The 21565-nt window shown below is 37.6% G+C and overlaps 3 protein-coding genes and 1 long non-coding RNA gene across 4 annotated transcripts; all 4 read right to left on the bottom strand.

Moving 5' to 3' along the window:
* Positions 1 to 1534: 1534 nt before the first annotated feature.
* Positions 1535 to 6178, bottom strand: LOC147761517 (uncharacterized). Its single transcript, XM_087013237.1, has 6 exons — positions 6169 to 6178; positions 5665 to 5893; positions 4196 to 4430; positions 3222 to 3347; positions 2623 to 2999; positions 1535 to 2307 (listed from the first exon to the last, which is right to left on the bottom strand). Exons 1-6 carry the CDS (start codon positions 6176 to 6178, stop codon positions 2295 to 2297), a joined length of 990 nt encoding a protein of 329 aa, XP_086869363.1. The 3' UTR covers positions 1535 to 2294.
* A 1700-nt stretch (positions 6179 to 7878) lies between these two features.
* On the bottom strand, positions 7879 to 8875 carry LOC147761516 (uncharacterized). Its single transcript, XR_015334452.1, has 3 exons — positions 8716 to 8875; positions 8144 to 8294; positions 7879 to 7950 (listed from the first exon to the last, which is right to left on the bottom strand). It is a non-coding gene; the product is annotated as an uncharacterized LOC147761516 (long non-coding RNA).
* A 319-nt stretch (positions 8876 to 9194) lies between these two features.
* On the bottom strand, positions 9195 to 12089 carry LOC147761515 (uncharacterized). Its single transcript, XM_087013236.1, has 5 exons — positions 11854 to 12089; positions 11242 to 11534; positions 10771 to 11017; positions 9682 to 9826; positions 9195 to 9422 (listed from the first exon to the last, which is right to left on the bottom strand). The coding sequence occupies exons 1-5, from the start codon at positions 12087 to 12089 to the stop codon at positions 9195 to 9197; spliced, it is 1149 nt and encodes a 382-aa protein (XP_086869362.1).
* Positions 12090 to 16945: 4856 nt separating this feature from the next.
* Positions 16946 to 19512, bottom strand: LOC147761514 (methyltransferase-like protein 27). Its single transcript, XM_087012391.1, has 4 exons — positions 19322 to 19512; positions 18553 to 18688; positions 17776 to 17868; positions 16946 to 17403 (listed from the first exon to the last, which is right to left on the bottom strand). Exons 1-4 carry the CDS (start codon positions 19478 to 19480, stop codon positions 17216 to 17218), a joined length of 576 nt encoding a protein of 191 aa, XP_086868517.1. The 5' UTR covers positions 19481 to 19512; the 3' UTR covers positions 16946 to 17215.
* Positions 19513 to 21565: the final 2053 nt, after the last annotated feature.

Genomic DNA, 21565 nt, shown 5'->3' with positions numbered 1-21565 from the left:
GTTTTTAACATGAGCAAAACATTCGGGCCGCCCACAAGAATGGGTAAAAATATTTGGAATGCACTCGGAATTTTAGAATGCTCTTCGATTATCCAGGAACGCACAAAGAACTGTCCGACGGTATTCTTGCTCATTCTGCCTTTCGTGTGACAGGGGTATTACAGAAATATCAAGGGGCATCGCTTTATATTAAATGATTATTGAAGGGATATAATATGCTTTCTTTCTGAGCTATATATATAACTCTAGGGCATTTCCAGCAATTTATTTGAATAATTGCTTAATTGCTTGGGTAGCATTAATGAAGTCATAAAAATGTAATGTTAGTAATTGACAGGAGCGGGAAGTGTTTTGTAGAGTGATTTGAGTTGATTGACATGCTCTTATGGTATGTATAAAACTGCGCGTAATTTAAACGGGGGATAAGGCCGGTATCTAGAGATTGCATGAGGTAGAAATAGGAATGAAAGAAGCGGCGCATGTAACAACTGGAAGGTGGTTAATAAATAATAAGAAAGACTATAACTGTGTCGTAACATGAGCAAAAGATAAAGATAACTTCTTCACACATAACTGCGTTATTTGGCGGACTTTTACGAATTAGAGGACATATAAGTCAAATTTATGACGAACAATTTGAAGTTGAAGTTTTATAACTTTTTTATAGATGACCACGTGATTAATTTGGTTTAATAATAATATTTATTTAAAGTCTAAAATACTTTATTTCAGCCGTGTAGGTAACAAGTGGATGTTGTCTATGCGTTACAGGAAATCTACACTCGCCCTATGTAAATTTAAGGTACGGGTGGTACATTTGATACAGCAAATCTGTTAACATTCTTAGTGATTCTCTTTAACAGTTGTGTTATGTGTCATTTAACGAGAATGGGTAAATTATTTCACGAGTATATAAAAAGGTCGACATCTATAGTTATGGAAATCTATTGGCGCCATCCAGTGAGAAAATGAACCGAGATTCCTTGCGAATTAGCACAGTCATGTTAAAGCATGGTACCGTAAGATTAGTAGTACCACGATGAGGTAAGTGGTACCAATGCCGGATTGAAACACTAGTATTAGGTGCCACATTAGTGACACTAGAACCACATAGTGAAACCATGCTCTGCCTAAAATATCAAATGACAATATAGCAATTAGTATTATGTACCCGAATAAGAAACTTTTCCTCATTTACGGAAAAAAATTCAAAAAATTCGCTTATTTATGATGAAAATTATTTTAAATCATGTTACCTTTTTTAACCCAGGCGTCAGTAAAAATTATATTGAAGTCAACAGTTAACCATTACCATTTTATTTCAGATTTTTTGTGGAATTGATATCATCTAAATATATCCAACTTTGATATTTCATTAATATCATTTCTATCTTTCTCACTTTAACATATCATATACATCATATCATCCGATCCCACAATGATATTTTATCAGCATTATGTAAACCTTTCATTTTGATTTTTGAATAATAACCCTACCAAACATTATATTACACTGATATGAAATCAAGCTTTGGCACTTTGAAATTTTGATGATATTATATAAAACTGTCCCGCTTTGATTATTGATAATTTTATGCAACGCTATCCCACTTTGATATTTTGGTAACATAACACAAAGCTATCCCACTTTGATATTTTGCTTAAATAATATAAAGCTATCCCACTATGATACTTAGATAATATAAAGCTTTCCCACTTTGGTATTTTGATAATATTAAGCTATCCCACTTTGATAAATTGGTAATAGCATATAAAGCTATCCCGCTTTAATATTTTGATAATATAAATTTATCCCACTTTGATTCCAGGTATCTCACTTGATATTTTGGTCATACTTTAAAAGATCATGCACCCACTTTCGATATTTGGATCTGATTTTCAGGTAAAATGTCAAGAGATATCCTTTGTTTGTAGAGGTCAAGTTACGTAAGTGATGCACAGAACAATATGAATTAGCATAAGTAACATTTAGTCATACGAATAAGAATTTTGTTAACTTATTTGTGTGATCTAACAGTAATTCGGTAAAACTGGCGCTCCATTTCACAGTTATCAATAAATCATTCTCCAATTATTGCAATGGTTGAAAGTCAAATCATTACGTGGATTAGGACCGGTAAGTATTTCTTGAATTAAACAACTATCTTGAAAGACTGACTCAGGAATGAAGATAAGTAATCGGAACACAAAGCACTGGCGATTGTTCTGTAAAACCACGTCGGGCTAAATTCAGTCTCCAGTTTAGTACATCCGTCTGTTGCCATCTAAGTCGTCTAACAAATGGGGCTGGAAGATAAAAAGTTATAAAGGTTATCATAGTCTTTTTTTTCTATTTTACAGAAAAAAGAAGCGTGAGTTCTTCTCCATTTTATTCTAAAATTTACGACAGAAATTGAGCGCAAAACCCGCATCATATCACAGGGGGGGTTTTGTATCAAGTACTACAACTTACTCCGCCTCTATATTTGGTTGTCAGACATAATATAGCAAAGTGAGTAAACAACAGCGAGTCTTGTATCTCAGACTGAGATCACTGCCTTGAAATTTAAGATAATATTATCGTGCAACTGGTAAGAAGTAAATTCTATATCCCACTCTCACCTTGGACCGTCGACCTCATCCCAAACACGACAACTCTCTGCTATGATTTGGTCCCGTATCTGAGCAGGCGCAATATGGCGGATGTCTTGTCCGTCACACAGGCGGTAGTCATCAGAAGGGTCACCATTGAAATTCTGAGCCAGGCCACACAGTTTTCCTCGATATTGCCCAGGAATTTCCATCCGCAGATGATGTTGGCCATCGCTGTCTGGGTGACGGACTGTAAACGTAATGTTTATCATGGCGGCCGTCTCCAGACGTAGCACGGGTTCTAACATTAACCTTTTAGACACCCGTGCATGTGTGTTGGCGAGTACAGTCTTTGTTATGTTAATACGACCGTTCCAAAAAGGCAAATTTTGTTCTTTGCCATCCACCTGTAAGAAAAAGATGTGGTTTTAAAAAGATGCTATCTGAGCGGCTCTCATTTATTTATTCTGAACACTTTTGATTTTAATTCTGACATCTAGGCTTTTCTGATAATAACGGTAAACATTATTTTCATTGTTATGACATATTTCTTTTTATTGCATTTCACTTTTATTGCCTTTCACTAGGTATGCAAACTCAGCACATGTATCCAATAACATAAAACCTACACTGACTATCCCTGCGTGTGACAGGTGAAGTCGATGCCCATATAAAGTCAGCAGGACATCCTCCACAAATATTCCCCGGCCTTTCTGGGTATTCCTTCCGCTCAGAGTGAAATATTCGACGTCACTCTATTCAGAAACGCATTAAACAGTGAGTTACATCTCGGATATCAATATCGCTTGACATTCTTTTTGCACTTGACATTCTTTTTGCATGCTTTAAGTCATATTATTTCTTATTATTCTGCTACCTTCATATCAATCTCCGTCTGTGTCACACTGGGACAATGATTGACATGTGACGTCACTGATTTCCCTCTCGGTGTGCTATTGTAATGGACTGTGTGGCAGATCGTCGTTAACAAATATGGTGTAATATCGAATCTTATATGCACTATTAAAAACTAATACTTAACAATTTGTACTATACAACGGAAATAACCTGAACGGTGTTTCAATTTCACACCCGTGTAGTCGTTTTATTTCTGTGATGTGATTCATGATGTCACTACGCCAACCTTCAACCCCAGGTAAAAAATGAAACAGTTTAGACATCGGCGTCAAGGTTATGTCCAAAGAGAGAAGCAATATCTTAAAACGTTAAATACGGCAGTCTGGACTGGCGATTTTTCCCTTTAAACAAATATCAGGTCCAGGTGCACCGATATTAATTTTCCTTCTTCCAATATGAGTTAATGTCAGTGCTCGTCTGTCAACGTTAAACCCGACTAAAATTGATTGTGCTTATCATCTGTCATTAAATGGGTCATCTGCGGTACGTTACAATACTTTTTGCTATAAATTTGTACGTACTATACTTACTGGTGATAATTAACCTCAGGTTCAGATACGGTGAATCTTTTCGTACTGTTAATCATTTAGAGAGAGAGAGAGAGAGACAGAGAGAGGGAGGGAGGGAGAGAGAGAGAGAGATGGTGTTAGAGTACTAGAAAGAGGAGGGAGGGAGAAAGTCATACCTTATAAATTGGACACAGGCCTGTTAAAAGATAGCGGCAAGCCCCGTCAAAGGTAATCCTAGCCCCGTCAAATGTTATCATGTGGGGATCACCGCTGACTACTGAAGGCGTTACATCGGGTGGTGTAGGTAGTGAATAAGGGGTTGCAGTTTCTGTTGGCGGAGGTGTAATGGTAGTTGTAGAAGTGGTTGTGGTCTCTTCACATGGCGGAAAGGGATCCCATACAAGACACTTTCTGTAACAAAAATATAGAAAAACGTTCACGACCTCCAACTGGCATATGCATAAAATTGTAAATGCCTTAAGGATATTGTCACCCGTCGCCGAAATTTCCTTATTTACTGCCTTATATACATTATTTTGGGTAAAAAATCAATCTTCAGTGTGCAGTGACTAAATTACATTTACACACATTTCATTTTACGGGGATGTCATAATTGCGATTTTGCGGTAAAAAATGAAAAATTGGTTTCTCAAATTTCTCTTTTACCAGAGCACCCGAGATCACCGTTTCAACGCCGATTTAATGACACCATTTACTACTCCAAATCACTGCCAGCGATATTTCTTAAAAGTCTCAGTTCAGATTTTATCGCTTATATAGCAAAATAACGCCTTTGTTTCAAGAAAATCTATAATTATGGGCCCATAACTCCATAACAACATTTAAACCAAAATGATGGCATGGGATTGTGGCCTGTACACTCTTGGACCCCATTTCCAGAGATAAGATCGATCTACTTTAGATCGACCTAACTCCCTGGGGGTTCATGCTAAATAGCTGTCAGCCGAGCGGACACCAAAGTTAATTACCCCCTTACAGCTTGTAGTAGGCGGGACGGACATTTAAGCCGGATTATCTGACAGTAATCTAGTGAGACTCCCCGCGGGGATAGATCGATCTAAATGCTCTGGGAGTACAGCCTTGTTCAACTCTGCCAAGTTTCATCAATTTATCTTGTTCAGGGGTGAAGGCTATCTCACTTCAAAATAGGAAGGTGTTAAATTGACGATTAAAGCTTTGAGGTGCCTATGCTAATACATTGAAAAGGAAAAAGGTAAACGCCGATATTTCATATTTTCTAGGGTATTTTCATCGTTTTATCAGCACAAAGATAGATGCATTATTGAATGATAAGATGCAGGAAAAATCATTTACGGTACCTGGATGATAATAAAGATTTACAATATCCTTAAATTGGACTGAACGTGCTAACAATATATTCAAATACACCAAGTTCATTTGTGTTGTTAGACAACGAATGTCCTTGATGCTGTTGGTAATGTCCATTCCCAACTCATTCAATTTTTAACATATATCGCATTTCACTTGTAAATTACGTCATTTTAATTCATTGGATTAACGGTGTTTCGGAGGATGGAGAAGAATTTCTTTATCTAGACTAATGGTTCTACTCCCTTGAAAACAAGTAATAACAAAACAGTACTGCATGGCGCCGGAGACCCACCTCCAATCAAAATGGTTTCCTTGTTTGCTGAACAACTTCCAAGGTATTGCTTTCTGGGTAAGTGGTACCCGGATGTAGAGGTCTCCGTTATAACTCTCGGGAAGTCCCGCGTGAGCTGCCAGTTTGATATTTTCCTCAGGATAATTCTCGCAATCACTGGGGCATGCAACGGCCTCTGCTCTGCCTATTAGTGGTGCTGATAGGACGAACTCAAGGATTGGATCTATGTCTGAAAATATAAAGAGAGAGATTAATTTTCCTTCCATTTATGTCGTAAAGCAGGAACATACATGTACACGCGTGTTCCTGCCCGAAGGCCAATGATAAAAGGTAAACTTGTCACGCAAGCCATAAATGGCCTTTAAAAACTGTTATTTTTAGAGTGTTTTAATGGTACACAGCTGCAATATACCTCGCAGAAAATGAGGGGTGCAGAAAATGACGAGAAACTTACTGGAAATTGCGAATTTCTTAAAAGAATCCAAGATCATACAGAGCATTTACCTTTATGCATTTTGACATTCGTTTATTTCTACCGATAGGAACTGTAATCAAATTCTGAATGGTCAGTTAAGTTTTGATTATATCACCATGACTGGACCAGCTAGAAGTTGGTAATGTGGGTCAATATATTTCAACCAAATAAAGGGGATTTTTGTTATCTAAGAAGCTACCTGTATATAGCACTGACAGTATTGATCCCAAAAGACAATGTGTAAGAATACCATGATGTGTGTCTTCAAATTGGTTCTGTTAAGCCCCTTTGTGTGCCAATATTTCAAAACAAGTAAAATGAACGTAAAGTTATTGAATACACATCTTCACAGCAACTGGCATGAAATGTGAGTTTCTAAATTTCGCTTCATTTCTCAAGTAACTAATTCTTGAACGCTTATACAACCCTCTCCAAGTAAATGTACCCGAGTGATATTCGATATCCATATCTCACTTTTGTATGCTTGACAGTATTAAACCTACATAGAGTGTTTGAGCATTAAGCAAAGGGGTCGTTATCATTATAAGTATTTTATAGACTTTACATAGGTAAATAATTAAAATATAATACAGCTTGTAGGCATGGTAAAAAGAATTCCAAGTGGGCTCTCTTCATTTAGGTGGGCAATACAATCTGGACTGGAATACATGCTATTTTTGAATACCATATTCGCCATATGTTCTTCAATATCCTTTTGGGATTTTCAGTTAATTATATCCTGCTAGGCTGATTTAACACAATTAAGTGTGTATGGATGTGTACGTGACAGTTATAAAGGAATTATTGTGCACCTACAAACGTTATCATTAAACTACTCATCAATAAATTCTTCCAAAATTCAAATGCTCCTACGAAAAACTTACGTATTGATTTTGCTTCGCCAAATAATTTTTTCAACCACTTTCTTATCCACAAAGATGCGGCACGTATAATACGGGCGATTTTAGCCATGTTTGGGATGTGCACTTTTAACGCTGGAGTTATTTCAAGCTCTGCTCGGACAAATGTCTCGTCTTTTTCCAACCCGCCGTCGAGGCTTTTTGTCAGTGGGGTCAGCGAGAACTAAGAAATGTAACACATATTTGTGAGCATAAAACCAATTGAAAAATTATTGTTGATCAGCTCGTTTTGGTGGGTACGTATACCTGTATATCTACTGCATACTTAAAGGTATAAATAAGTTGAGATGAGAAACTGGTAAGAAACTGGTGCTTGCAATATTACGGGTCTGCAAGCAATAGATGAAATAAATTATGTGCATCATGTATGCTTTTCATATAGCTAAATGATACAAGCCTTTTACTGTACATATAGTAAGATGGATATGTAAGAAAATTTTCCAGAAACAGACTACCTATTTGTCACTCGAGTAAGTATATAACGTCATGCTGCAGAGAAATATTTTGTTTTTGTTTTTGGAGATACACATATGAAGCATTAGCAAATACTGCTAAGGGCCCCTTTACACTGGACGGCGTCCTTTCTGCGTCCAGCAGCACGGCCCCATTTGAGAGTTAAAAAATTATAATATTTTACGTGCCGACAACTGGCCGATCATTGAGCGTTCTTCTGATACAAAATCAGTGCTCGTGCTTCCTTATTAAGACCACAGCGATGCCAAATTTCATGGTCGCAGAGAGGACGTAGAAAGGACGCCGTCCAGTGTAAAGGGGGTATAAGCCATAACTTACTGAGGGACCAGAGTAAGATATGTCGTCAGGGTGATTCCATTCTGCAGAGGCTTCGAGACTACCTGTGCGTTTCAATGTAAGTGACACGAACCCTTTCACCTGGAAAACATTCTGCGACAGTTAAATTAAAAACATTCACTCAAAAATTATTTCCTAATGCATGCAATATATTCATCGAGAAATGCTATCGTTAAATGAAGTCGTTTTATTCATTTTTTCTAAGAAAAATAGATCTGGATATAACTACGTACGAGGCAATGGAGATGGTTTCCTCCTTTTTAAAACAACTAACCTGAGCAGTGAGCGTGTATGCCACGGTCAAATCAGCAACTACGGCGGCCGGAATGCATATACCCCAAAATATAGGGATACAAAATGGTACGATGAGTACGTTGTCGATCGGATGTTTGTACTTCGGGTTGTCAGGACCCGTTTTAGTGTAGCTGAAACAGGAGGAAAAGCATTTTGACGTAATAAAAGCAATTGTTTTCCAACATTGTTTTCCTTTAAACACACGGCCTTGTCTTCCCAATGTATTATCACAGTAGCATCACTTCTGTTCCAAATCGATTGAGTGCAGTTATTTAACGCAAAGCCATCGGAAACGAAAGTTAAACAAAAAACGGTCAAAGCTACATCTACATGTACATACTACTCACCACCATGAGAAGTATCAATTATTAATTGTCCAATCTGACAAGTCTTAGGTCTAACCAAAATCCACCATAAATGCAGCTCGTTGTAAATAGTGTCAATTTAAGATCTTTCATCGAAGGCATAAATAAGACCAGCATAAGGGTAGTGAACACCAGCGCGCATGTTGTCAACCGTTATCCTTTAATGCAAAATTTGATAGTCTCTCACCTGCATTCGATGTCAAGTCGAAACGTTAAAGATAATGTCAAAGAGGTAGAGATTGCTGCACGGACATTTTGTATAAAAGGCGAAGACAACTTCGTAGTCAGGCTTGTAGTCAAAGATGCTTTAAAAGTCGCCGCGGCTGTCGCTGTGAACTTCCCACAAGGGAACTGAAAGGTTTTCCAAATTTGTTTTGGATGTGAATAACAACAATGGGCTGATTTTATCATTAATGTTAAAATTAGATTTCTTGTGAATAAGAGCTAGTTGTTTCGTATCAAGACAAAGTGATATTAAGACCAAATGTTCATCAATTGTATTACATATGCCATGATTCAATTACTAAGATAGTATTTGCTGCAAGAAATTGCAAATATCGAGCACACGGGGACTCATGTTAAATATTGTATAAATTTTGTATAAATAAAACGCCATCTATATCTGAAAAGAACACATTTAACCACCATTCTTCTCCATGCTACTGCTCAGACAGCAGTGATTTCCCGGAGGTATCTCACCTTGATTTGCCCCAGAGTAGCTGAAAAAACCTTGGTGAAATCATCGGGTGTAAAGGTGTATGTATCTCTTGTCACTCGGTTACTCTTTTCTGTGGGAAGGTTGGAACTGGCTACTATGACTTCGTTGTTGGCAATATCTAAAATAGGCGTCACTTCGCAATAGGTATAGGCACCTGAAGTGTTGCATCGGATTGCCTGAAAAACGTTTCCAAAACTTAAAATAATGTATTACTGAGGACATGTGTTGGATGCGTAGGTTAGACTCCCTAGCGTGAAAGAATTGCACTGTAGAATAGACGGATGAAAATACATAAAATACAGCGAAGAACATATGTTTATGTTGAAATGTTGAAAAAATAGGATTTCCAGTGAATTAGATAAAGTACCGAAATTATTGGACAATGTTTAGGTTCGATACTTTCCTTACTGTTCGTATTAAAAACGATTAATATACCTTTGCAGAAAATGCGCCTGATGGCCTTCCTGCAATGACGTCACCAAAATTAACTGCAGCTGATTGGTTATTTACGTGAAGTCCTGGTATCCCGTCACGGCCTTGACAAAACAATGTAGATTCTGGCATGTCGATATCTGTGACACTAGGAAACAAACATATATACATCAACTAAACCTACGACTAAATCCATACACTAATTAAAAAACGAAAAGTGTGAGTTATACTCACAAGACATACTTTGGTAGATTTACTCAAAATGATTTGGGATTGGTAGTAAAGAGCTTAAGGAATCCAACCCCACCCGTGCATTGATTATGGCCACTTTCGAAACAAAATAATAGTTCAGCTTTTCCTTGTATATAGTTTCAATGTCTTAGCATGGAATGTTGTTTAACTTCTGTTCAAAATTTTACCGGGTTCTAGGGACGGTATATCTCATACTTTCACTATACATTTAAATTGTTAAAATGACACGTATCCTTACCAACAATTTTTTTAAATGTTTAATGTGCGCGACTTATCTCGAGCTATGAGGTCATCTTTCCACTAGATTTACTTTAATTTTTCTAAAAATACGAAATGAATTCATGAGGACATTTTATTTTGTTTAGATGTCCCTGAAACCAGCTGCCTTCTCTCTTGTCAAAATTTTGGAATATTTCAAAAATAATAGTTGGCTGTTATAATGTCAAATCAACTATTAATTTTTAAGTTGATATTCTCATTACAAAACCGTTACTGACCAATATTGAGGCCAAAATTTATTAAGGCTGATAATGTCTGATATTAAAGATCAGACTTGCTTTTAGATATTTTTGTTATTGTTTTACGTAGTTTTTGAAGCGCAGGCGTGGATTCTTAATAATTCAGATAAACTCAGTTGAATAGATTTCTTATGACTAAGATAAAGTCAACATGCCCAGTTTAGCCAGAAGTAGCTTAAAAATGCAGCTACTTTATATTGTGGTCGTAAATCGACCTTATCGGTCCTTCTAGTTCATAAATGTTACAAGTTTACAATAAGTTACAATTGTCTATATTTGTGTTAAATATTCGTTTTCAATTTAAAATGAAATAAATTCTCACATTAAGTTGGTCACATTTTCCTCAAGTTCTCCACAAAGCAGCAGATCAGAATGCACCAAGTATTTCCCTCCTGTCTCATTTATGCTGGTCACAGTTTCAAGAAAGCCTCTGCTGTCAGAGCCCACCAAGATGTCTCCGGCAGTCACGTTCTGGTTCTGGTCACTTGGCATCACGAGATAGTACGTCACGTGCTCATTTCCATCGTTGTCCCTGTACCGGTGACCAGCGCATTTCCACACGTCCTGATCTAAGATTGTTAAATATATTCTAACAGAGTGAGTACTTTAACCCCTACCACGCAAAAAAGTGGAACTCCCTTATTTTAAACATCTTTGGGTAGACATTTATTTTATTTTTGACAGCTTACGAACATATGTTGTTGTTGTCTAAGATAAACTGATTTCTGTGGCACAATCGATGTGTCGTAATGTTATCAATGTCAAAAAAGAAAAAAACTAAAAAGTGTGTAACCTGTAAAAACCAGCACATTTTCTCCTTCTGGTACAAAGTCGTGAGCTCCACTACTCGGTAGAGTTCCGTTTAGTCCAGAGGAGTCAGACACGTTGACAGCTGATCCATTGAGAGTGAAGTTATCATTTGAAAATGTATAGTTGATCAGAGATTCTACAAGGTTTGGGTCTGGTATAAATTCTTCTGCCTCGGGTCTCGTTACTCTCTCTATAGTCTGTGTTTCTTGGGATTCGTTCATGTATTCAAAGATGTCCTCCAGTTCTGCCACAGAGGCTAACATAAAAAGTAGGTACCTGAAAATAAACAACAATAAAGCACTGCACAAAAGTTGAGGTGTTGCTACATGTAAATACATATTATTTCTTTTTAACTCTTTTTTATTTGTTTTCAAAAAGACCAAACGGTACATATAGAATGACCATTAAAATGTGTTCATATTAGTCATTTACATATTTTGAACCATTTCTTTTAGTTTATTTATATTTATGCGTTAACACAAATCATCATTCAATCATGGTTGAACAAATATGGTTAATTACAACGATACGTAAGTGTTCCCATGAGGTTAGTAAAAGTTACTAACCAACTTCCTGTACAGCGAAAACTTTGTGCATTAAACCACCAGCCTGTCTGCTACTTATGGTGTTGTTCACTTCAACTTTGCCCATGCCGTATGGGTATACAAGTAGCCACGTGCTACTGTCATAGATGTCGCCTGTGTCGCACGAGTACAAGGTCACGTTCGCTGGGTCTATGAGCCTGACCCCTGGCTTTAAAACTCCACCTTGCGCTGAGACGCTGATAAGTAATGCTTGAAGTACCAAATGTAATATATTACACGCTATCATGTCAGTCAAGAATAATGGGCGGGTACTTTTTCCAAAAATGGTGTTTCAACAACCAGCTGTTGCCCTTGTATCCCAAGTGTCTAAGGCTGACGGAAACCAAATGCCATTTCAGCAGAGCTAGGTATTCAGAAAGTAAATCTGAGAACGCAGGATGATAATAATACGGAGTCTCATCCTGGCCCGTGCATTTTCCCTGCTGTAATGCTCACTACGGTCTAAAAGCAGCAGCATTAGGTGGGTAATGGAATGGCCAAGTTGAGTAACATACGCGTTTTTTAGGAATAATGTATTTAAATAATCTTTTTTTTTTTATTGTGATAACAAATTAATTTTTTACGTATTGCATGGATGAGGCCTTTAAATGTTTTCAAAACATTACCAACTGCCAGGAAGAATGTCCAGGTTGATAAAAAAAGGAATGGACAGAGCTTCGTAAAACTTTCATCTCCATTTATCAATTTCCCACAGCTGAAGATAGCTTGAAAGATTGACTAGGTACACACCAATTTTTAAATACAAAAAGTGTTATATTAATACAACTGTTTTCTTTCTCTCTTCATTAAAGCCACGTTTTTCCGTTGCTCTCTGAAGCCATGCTGCCCACCAAGTACCCATCTTATTTAGCGGGTTTTGCTATGTTGTTATTATTCTTGTCAATGGTGTCTACACTAAGGCCCTATTCAGAATAAGGAACTAAATTGTCCGAGGGTCACATATGTCTTGAATAATTCCCCACTGGATATCTGTTTAGTGTCTATTAGCGGATTAGACTGCAAGCTTGGTAGTGGGTTGACCATGTTTGACCCTCGGACTAGTAAGTCCCCTATACTGAATGGGGCAAAAGACCCCATTCCCATAAAAACACCATCGATCTACCTGGATCGACTCAATTCTGTTGGGACTCTCCCTAAGTGCTACCAGCTTAATTGAAAGACACGCCCCCTTTTGTTTCCAATGTACTCGTATAATCAAGGTGTGTTAATCTGTTAAGCTGATTGCACTCAAGGAGACTCCGAGCAGAGTTGGGTAGATCCGAGTAGACTCGTGGTGTTTATGGGAGGGCACCATTATATTGCACTTCGTCACTTTTAATAACAGACATCAATACAGCCGCATACCAAGTGCCCCTCTTTGAGGAGAAATTCTGCAACGTTCAGGACATAATGACCCTCATGATAGCCGGGAATTCTGGGTCAAAGACGTTCAGAAAAATATGCGCATGACATAATATTTCTTCTCTGAGAAAAATTGTCGCTACTCCCATTCAGTAAAAAAGGAAACTCAAACTTCAAAGGTAGGGTTTGTTATGAAATTTTGACGGCTGCATAGCGACAGGTGGTGTGTTTTGCGAAAATAAGGGTTGTATTACGCAGCAGCATTGAGTCTTCTTTTTGGGCTCATTCTTAATGAAACTATAGTTCTGTGTAGATCGATCCAACTCCGCAGGGGCTGTCACTGAATGCAATCAGATAAATAGATTGACCTTTGGTTTTGGGTAGAATACACAAAAGCTGGTGATTATTGGAAACAAGAGGAGGAGCGTTAATCAGTTAATCTGATTTCATTCAGTTAGAGTCCCCACAGAGTTGGATCCATCTACGAAAGGCGATACTGTTATTGGGAATGAGCTCTTATTCAGCCTTATGAAAAATATACAATTCACTAAGTAGATTTTTAATTCCTATATATCGCACTACATTAAATATTTCAGCTCGGTTTACAGTGGACATTTTTGGCCAAGATACAGTCTACGTGTTAACGCTCTCTCTTCCCTGGGGAGGATGCAACCCGGCTGCCGTAGGAGTCACACTAACGAACATTGTCTTTCGCTGCCAGACCAGGAACTTTACTCCTGCTTTAACCCTAAGTCCCAAGCAGGGGGAAAACAGTGCCTGTTGTCCCCCTGCTTGGCACTTCCCGGGGATGTACCATTTTTTTCATTAACGGTACCCGGTACCCGTTAATGAAGAAATGGTACATCCCCGGGGAGGACGAAGCCACCTCCTCCCGCTTTGGAGGCGGACACCCTGACAACAAGGTCATTGCTAGATGTTTCTAAGGCTTGGCCTTCCACATGTTTGATACCCAATTGTTGCAAACCATATTTTATTAACCAAAGAATCTCTGAAAGGTTTTTATCAGATTGAAATCATTCCCCTACCTTCGACAGCACATACTGACTTAAACAGCTGTAGGTTCTGTCATCATATTTTCTGCAAGAAAACAATTATTTTAGACAAGTCTCACAGTTGAGTTATTGGTTTTGCGTCTGTCCATGATATTTTTGTTTCTTTTACAGCCTCAAACTACCAGTGTTTTGGATTTAAATATCTTATTCTAGTCATTGAACACTAACATGGAAAAGATAAGTTTACAATTTTCCCTAGCATTCACGTAATTTGATAAGCTACCAACAGATCAAACTTATTCTTGTAAAACAATAAAACAAACAATGCCACTTCAGTCCCGTCTATGCTGTCACTGTCTCATTTTTTAATGCACACCGATGCTCCATTCATTTTTGGGGACTAACTAGTCCGAGGGTCAAACATGGCGAGCCACAAAAAAGCTAGCCGTCTAATCCGCTATTAGACACTCTAGTAGGGAAGTATTTAGGTGGGTCGCCCATATTTGGCCCTCTGACTAGTTAGCCCCCTATTCTGAATGAGGCCTTATGTTTTAATACTGTTTCAAGCCTTGAGACTTAAATACATTTTTAAATATCCTTACCTTTCTGGAATACAGCAAAATGTAATGTTACTGTGAAAGTTCACAGTATTGCATGCCCTGACGCGATCATCGTGCTGTTATTAACCGGCATACTAACCACATATGCGGGGCAGCGGCGTCCGCAAGGGAAACACACGTGTACCTTCACCGAGTTATGTGTTGTCAGCAGCATTGTGGTTTCGGTAATATTGATATGAAATATTCATAATGTTGAAAGGAACACTTGCTGCTTGGATTGGAAAGGTTTTCTGGTCTTAAAAGCTAGTTATTTACAGTTGCGTGAGAAGAAACTCGTGCAGCAGGGAATAAAGGAGTACCGGGAATAAGGGAGGAGGGGGGGGGGTCGACCCCTAGAGCTTATCCACAATGACTGTCTGAAGCAAAGACTGTTGTTACTCAGTTAACTGTTTATGAACATATTCGGTTCAAGTTCAGGGGCGGATTTAGGCTGCCTCCCGGGTGTTCCGGAAGACGGTCAGACTTTCAAATTTTCATTAATGGGTATCTATTTTTCTGTCGGAAGATGGTTCCTAGCGTCACATTGGGTTGCTTTTAATGTCATACTTGAGGATTGGTTTAGAGGTAGCTGAAAAATGATTTTTATAAAAAAAAATCTGGCTTTGTTGTGCCTTTCGGTAAATTTTACTTGAGGGAGTTCATGCATAGTTCTCCTCTGCTCACTGAGTCAGTAATTGGTAAGGCACCTGTTGTGTCATTTTTTGTTAAGTCTTGCCTAAAGTAAGTTCTAAAACCTCTTCACCTTTCAATGCAGTGTGCTAAAGCGTTAGATATGCCTGTTCGAAGCGTTCCAAACACTAGTAGCGTGTGACTTCAAATCCTAGACACTGTTAAAAAATGGAGTGTGACAAATTAGCAAGTAAAACGTTATTAAACTCTGTGTAGCTATATATGTGTTAGTATTTTACTTCTGTGACAGTGTTGAACAGTTTGATAAGCAATGTTTTCAATAAAAAGTCCCATTTTTCAATACCTATAAAAAATTAACTGAAATTTGATAGCCAATATTTTGTCTTCTGACAGGCAGACCTCATTAGGGAAATGAGGGCTGTCAAAGGTATTACAACCTATCATATCTTAGTTGTGCTGATCCAGACAGGTGCCCTACCCTTAGAAGTAAATATCAGTTAAATTTCCTTTAATTATTAACAAAGGAAACTCGCGTATACAGATTGTCCATTTTTCCACTCAGATTTGAGCTGATTGTTTATATATGTATTTCTATTGAACTTCTGGAGGTAATATTACCTTGTAAAGTATTTTTCAGTTTATAACTTGGACTTCTGTTGCTAATTGTGTATAATTTGGATGCCATTATGCGGCATCTTTTAAATTTTATACCCTTTGAACCAGTATAAAACAAATTCTGCAAATACATTTTAGGTGTAACACGATAGCTGCCAAGGCAGAACTGACAGATTTCCAATTACACAATATAAAATTGGTCATGCCACATCCTAGCTACTGACACAGATTCTGGGAAATGTCGAGCCATTTCTCTGGTAAAATAGTATATAAATATGAAGTGAAGGAACAAAGCCATGTGATGAATTGACCAAAGAGGCTTTAACAGATTTCTCAGAATTGCGTACCAATTAACCTTGGGTAGTACAACACCCATAAACAGAGACCATAAATGCATTCGCAAACCGTTATGATTTATTATTTATTCAAAGAAATCGAAAGAGAATATATAGCATATTCCACACATAATATATTATTCAAAACTATCTATACACGGCAGCGCCAATATCAACGTGCGTCTTACAAAATTTAGCAAAATCCAGAATAGGAGCGCATGATTTAGAAATCTTTCAGTGTCGATTACAACATGGCTAGTGAACGCTGAGAGAGAGAGAGAGAGAGAAAGATGAGTACAGCATATCCACAAAGACTGAAGCTTGCAGTGTTGCAAATGGATTAAAAAGGTGGTTAAAAAGCAGAGTAAGCAGAGTTGCAGGTTAGTATGTCAGAGAAGAATTTCTTTAGCTGTGTTATTTTATAAAAATGAAGTAATTTTTCTTTTGTCAACAGCTAATTAGTTACCTCCAATATTTCAAGTATATTTCCTGCATAGAGGCTATTCACTGGATAGCCTCATTCCCTGATGAAGATGTTCTGTTAGAAATACTGAAGATGAAAATTTGAATATTAATAATAAGAGCTTAATAAAGTGCTCTGTACAGCGGAGAATATACTTGCCTTCGTCTTTAGTTCAGTACGTGATAAATTAGCAAAAAACGCCAATTGAGACTCGAGTTCATTTCAATGTTTTACAAGACCGATATTGTGAAATTGTTCACTAAATTTAACCCAGTATCTAAAATTGGTCTTATCGAAAATTACAGAGTTATCTGAAACTCACGCAGGCCCATTCCTCACAACACCTGGTACACATAAAGCATCCCTGCAGCAATGCCGGCCATGTATTTCTCCACCCTACGTATCTCGACTTTCTTCCAAAGCCCGTTGTCTTCGTGAATCTTCAGCCAGTCGTCCCAGTCCCTGCTGTCGTACCCACAGTCTGGGATGTAATCCTCTCTCGTCGCGATGGCAACAAACCCGCCTGAAAAAAAATTAGCAGGACTCAAAGCAGTTAGCCTCTGGTCATCTGTCTATTATAATTAATTATTATTTATATGTGACAAAGACAGGGTCACATCATATATCAGTACTTCAGTAAGTGATCCTGACGTCCTAAAATTACTTTCACAAGCTGATGATTATAAGAGCTCATTTGTCAGAATCAATAGTCTCAGTGTATTATATTGGAGAATTATGCCTGTACCCATTGCTAGTGCTACAGGGAGCTATATTTTAATTGGATATTCACATGCATATTTCTGTGTTTAATTATGTGCATTTTTTAAAATTATTTTTTCATAATTTCAGAATTGTTGCTATTCCCCATCTGTCAGGATACAATCTCTCATCATACCAGATTTTGTGATCCGAATCAGTTCTGGAAGACAGCTTGCATTGGCATTGCCCGCCGCCATGGTACCAACACATACCACACAGTCGTAATGTCCTGTAAAAATAAAAAAAATACTTTTAAAATATACATGACGATAGTTTCAGGTCTAGAGGAACACACCTTCCAAGCAGGTATATTCAAAATAAAATATCGGAATAAGTACCTTTCCTACTCATATGTAAAAAATATTTAATCAACTTATAATAATAATAATAAAATAGTACAATCGACTTATATTCCTGATGGATGATTGGCGATACCTGGCTGTCCTCTTCGTGTCACTTTCTATCATGTGACAGGTACATGCATGCAACTGAAACCAATAAAGTCCCAAGCTGCTTTCTTCATATCAAAACTTTCATAATCTAAATTAAGCGTTTGTCACTACAAGTGATACCCTAAAGTTTCATGTACGTGGAAAAGATGAAAAAAAAAACAAATGTATGTCGTTCGTATCCAGTGTCATTTATCTGTCTAAAGCAGGTTAAAAAACACTTCAAGCGCGTCCCATTAATATGACATAAACAGCGGAGAAAGTGAATTTAAAATTTATCGTTCAAATGATCAACAGCTAGTTTTTTTTTCCATTTTTGTTCGGCAAACAAGTAAGTTTGCATATTACTGCAATATGTAGGTGTGTATTATTAATACACTCCCATCACTATTCAGTTTGCCTAGATTACCAGTTCAAGACTCTAGAATTATGAAAAACTACAGAATTGTGTTTATTTACCCCACCTGAAGGAATATCCAATCTATTCGGGCCAAGCATATCACAAATACTCCTTTTGTAAATCCCTTTCTGATTGGCTATGTCTAACATCGCCTGACATGCGTCAAGAGCCTCTAGGTTTGTGAATCCAAGTTTTTGAAGCTGCCAATGAAAAAACCAACACATCTTATTGTAATTAATTTCAACAGTCTGATTAAAGTTGAATTTGAGAGTAATTGTTACTCTAACAGAACAATAAACAAGGATTGACAATGAAATAACAAGGCAAAGCTGAGGATGACAAGCGTTTGACGTGTTCCTCTCCTGTCCTCCAATCACCCTTGCCCTCTGGCCAAATCCTTATCACAAAGCCATTTGCAGCAGAGTTGGGCGTTATTTAGGTATGAGAATGTTGAATTGAAATTGTAGTCAGTGTCCAGCAGAGTGAAACTGACGAATAAAATCCGAAAAAAAAATACGAAACAAGAGGACACCAAAATAGGCCTATTATTATTATTATTATTATTATTATTATTAATCTGGCATATTGCGAAAAGCACTGCCTAAGCTGCAGGAACAGCTGACACACAGAAAAAAGACCCAGAAGAACATCTTAGGGCTAGAGAGATTCAAATAATAATAATAATAATAATAATAATAATAATAATAATAATAATAATAATAATGTTATAGTTTGGGTTTGCTTTCTAATTTTTATAGTGTCTCTCTCTATAATTTTTACATAATTTTTATATGTGTCTCTCTATAAAGTAAATTTGATGTACTTCTACATACCTCTACCCCGACCACCCCAGTGGCTGCTCCCGCATCCAATATGACAGCATCTCTCTTTTTGCCTAATATTTGATCGACAGCTTGGGCCACCACTTCTGGTCCTTTGTGCTGTATAACCTGTAAAAGGACAACATTCAGATATGGGTTTGTTGTTTCCATACATATATAAAATTAAGGAACCCTCTCCTTCCCCTTCCCCCCCAACCCGCAAGTCTTTTCGAAATAGAATATTGGAATCAGTACCATTCCCTTCTAAAATGTAAACCCCCCACCCACCCTAACTTTACACCGAGTTGTGTTCCATCCATTTTTTCTTTCTACAGTAGACTATTTCTGGATAGTTTGTTGCAAACAAGCATCTCTTAATTAGAGGCCCCCCTCCCCCTTCCCCAGTAAGTATATTCGAAACAAAATATTGGGTTTGATACCACACCTTTCTAAATGTACCCCCCCCCCCCAGCTTACACAAAGTTGTGGTCAATCCCGTTTTCCTTTATACAGTACACTATCGGCCATTGGGGACACAATGGAAAAGGTTATATTTTATCTGATACCAAGGGTCAAGGTCGATATAAATACCTCGTTATCTTCGTCAAAGGTGGGTGCCCACTGACTATAAAACCTTAAGGTGTCCTCTACGTTGCCTGTCGCTGTGTTTCCGCTATTAATCTTAGCCAATATTTCTTTCTGGCGTGTGGTTGACATTGCAATTCTTAAATATGCATTTCAAGGATGTAAGGATGTCATAGTACACACAAACTCATACATACGCAACCCATACGTACATCAATAATGAGTTATTAATTCATTATTATTATTATCATTATTATTATTTTTATTATTCTTATTAATTTAAACCTCCTTGAAATGTGAATAAAACATAACACTTCATACTTTTGCATATCAACAGTTATGAAAACAAAGTAAAACCGAAGCAGGCTTGGTCCTTTGGCAAAAATGAAATACAATTAAGTGTTGTACAAACCGATGATGAACTGCATATCTTATGATGGTCAATATCTTATACATCGTTGTTCAAACGGACTAAAATAAAGCGCTGCCCTACTAAAGTAAAAAAATTAAATTGCTCATACGCAGTCAAACGCAATGGGTTCGTTGGAAATGCGCTGTACGTCTTTCGAGTACATAAGCAAACGTTTGTGTACGCTACCACGTTTAATGCAAAATGGGGTATACATTTTCAAGCATGTTCAAAAATTCAGCTTTCATGCACCTAGTATAATTTGTACAATACCCATACATTAGGGTTACGCCAGGCATTCGACAAAAACTCTAGGACACGATCCAAGTCACACTTCTAATGCGGTGGTCGCTATAGACATCTTGATAACACATGATTAACGTATTCCCGCTCGCTTTTTGTCATTTGAGTTTTAATCAGAGTTCAATCCTCACTTCTTTATCACTGTTTTTCCATACAGAGAGGATAGAGTTATATATTTTCTAACACTGGATCTGATCCAGTTTTCAGATCATAGTCATCAGCAAAACAGTAGAACACATTTATCACCCATATCCTTACGCGTAACTCATATATGCCCATATACCGTATTCAAACGCTCTTATACACTACTTATCCTCCATCTCGAACAGCAGTGATAAATATGTGGAAATATATCTCTCATTGCACCATGTATGACATAGCGCAAAGGGTACGCTTTTCACACGATAATCACGCGTTAGGTAAACGATGAACGTTTGGCATACGCTTCTATACGCAAGAGGTACGTAAATATACAGCAGGTTTACGTTAACATATACCAATCAGTAGTCTTTTATATGGTAAATAAATGACTCGGTCATCAGCTTTACATTACGTTTACGTTACGCATACACAAGTTAAGCCAACCACCACGAAGAGCGTAGTATTACGTACCTTAACCGACACGCTACCTGATTTGGCGTTTCCCTACCGTTACCAAGTATGCAATTCGTGCTTGAGTACGCTGAAAAGTGTGGACAGGTTGAAAACAATTTTTAAATCCGCGGAGGTGAATGTACACCACTGCTTTTCTTCGTACTTGAAACGTATACCACGTTAGTCTAACATACCCCTTGTGTTTGTCTGCGTATGTGTAAATGTCCTCATACGTGAGTACTATACGCTAGAGTGTGACAGTGCCTTTACTGTTTGCTGATGATCTCCCGTGTGATCTTTTTTACACACATAATAACAATGAGGGACTGTTGCCTAACATCAAGTCATACGACACTATTTAGTTG

Source organism: Lingula anatina, chromosome 5 (genome assembly GCF_051362555.1).
Source record: "Lingula anatina isolate TDL-2025a chromosome 5, LinAna3.0, whole genome shotgun sequence".
NCBI lineage: Eukaryota > Metazoa > Brachiopoda > Lingulata > Lingulida > Lingulidae > Lingula > Lingula anatina.
The sequence above is the reverse complement of the archived record's forward strand: the minus strand, read 5'-3'. Positions and strand labels throughout refer to the sequence as shown.

Excerpts from the sequence above, each read along its gene's own strand:
- LOC147761515 (XM_087013236.1), bottom strand. The coding sequence starts at position 12,089 with ATGATAGCGTGTAATATATTACATTTGGTACTTCAAGCATTACTTATC. Across the intron at positions 11,535-11,853 it reads AGACAGGCTGGTGGTTTAAT|GTACCTACTTTTTATGTTAG; the intron begins GCACAAAGTTTT and ends GTTTATTTTCAG. Across the intron at positions 9,827-10,770 it reads GAAAATGTGACCAACTTAAT|TGTCACAGATATCGACATGC; the intron begins GTGAGAATTTAT and ends TTTGTTTCCTAG.
- LOC147761517 (XM_087013237.1), bottom strand. Across the intron at positions 4,431-5,664 it reads GGAAACCATTTTGATTGGAG|AAAGTGTCTTGTATGGGATC; the intron begins GTGGGTCTCCGG and ends TTTTTGTTACAG. Across the intron at positions 3,000-3,221 it reads CACACGCAGGGATAGTCAGT|GTGGATGGCAAAGAACAAAA; the intron begins GTAGGTTTTATG and ends TTTTTCTTACAG.
- LOC147761514 (XM_087012391.1), bottom strand. The coding sequence starts at position 19,480 with ATGGAAACAACAAACCCATATCTGAATGTTGTCCTTTTACAGGTTATA. Across the intron at positions 17,869-18,552 it reads TAGATTGGATATTCCTTCAG|GACATTACGACTGTGTGGTA; the intron begins GTGGGGTAAATA and ends TTATTTTTACAG. Across the intron at positions 17,404-17,775 it reads GATTCGGATCACAAAATCTG|GCGGGTTTGTTGCCATCGCG; the intron begins GTATGATGAGAG and ends ATTTTTTTTCAG.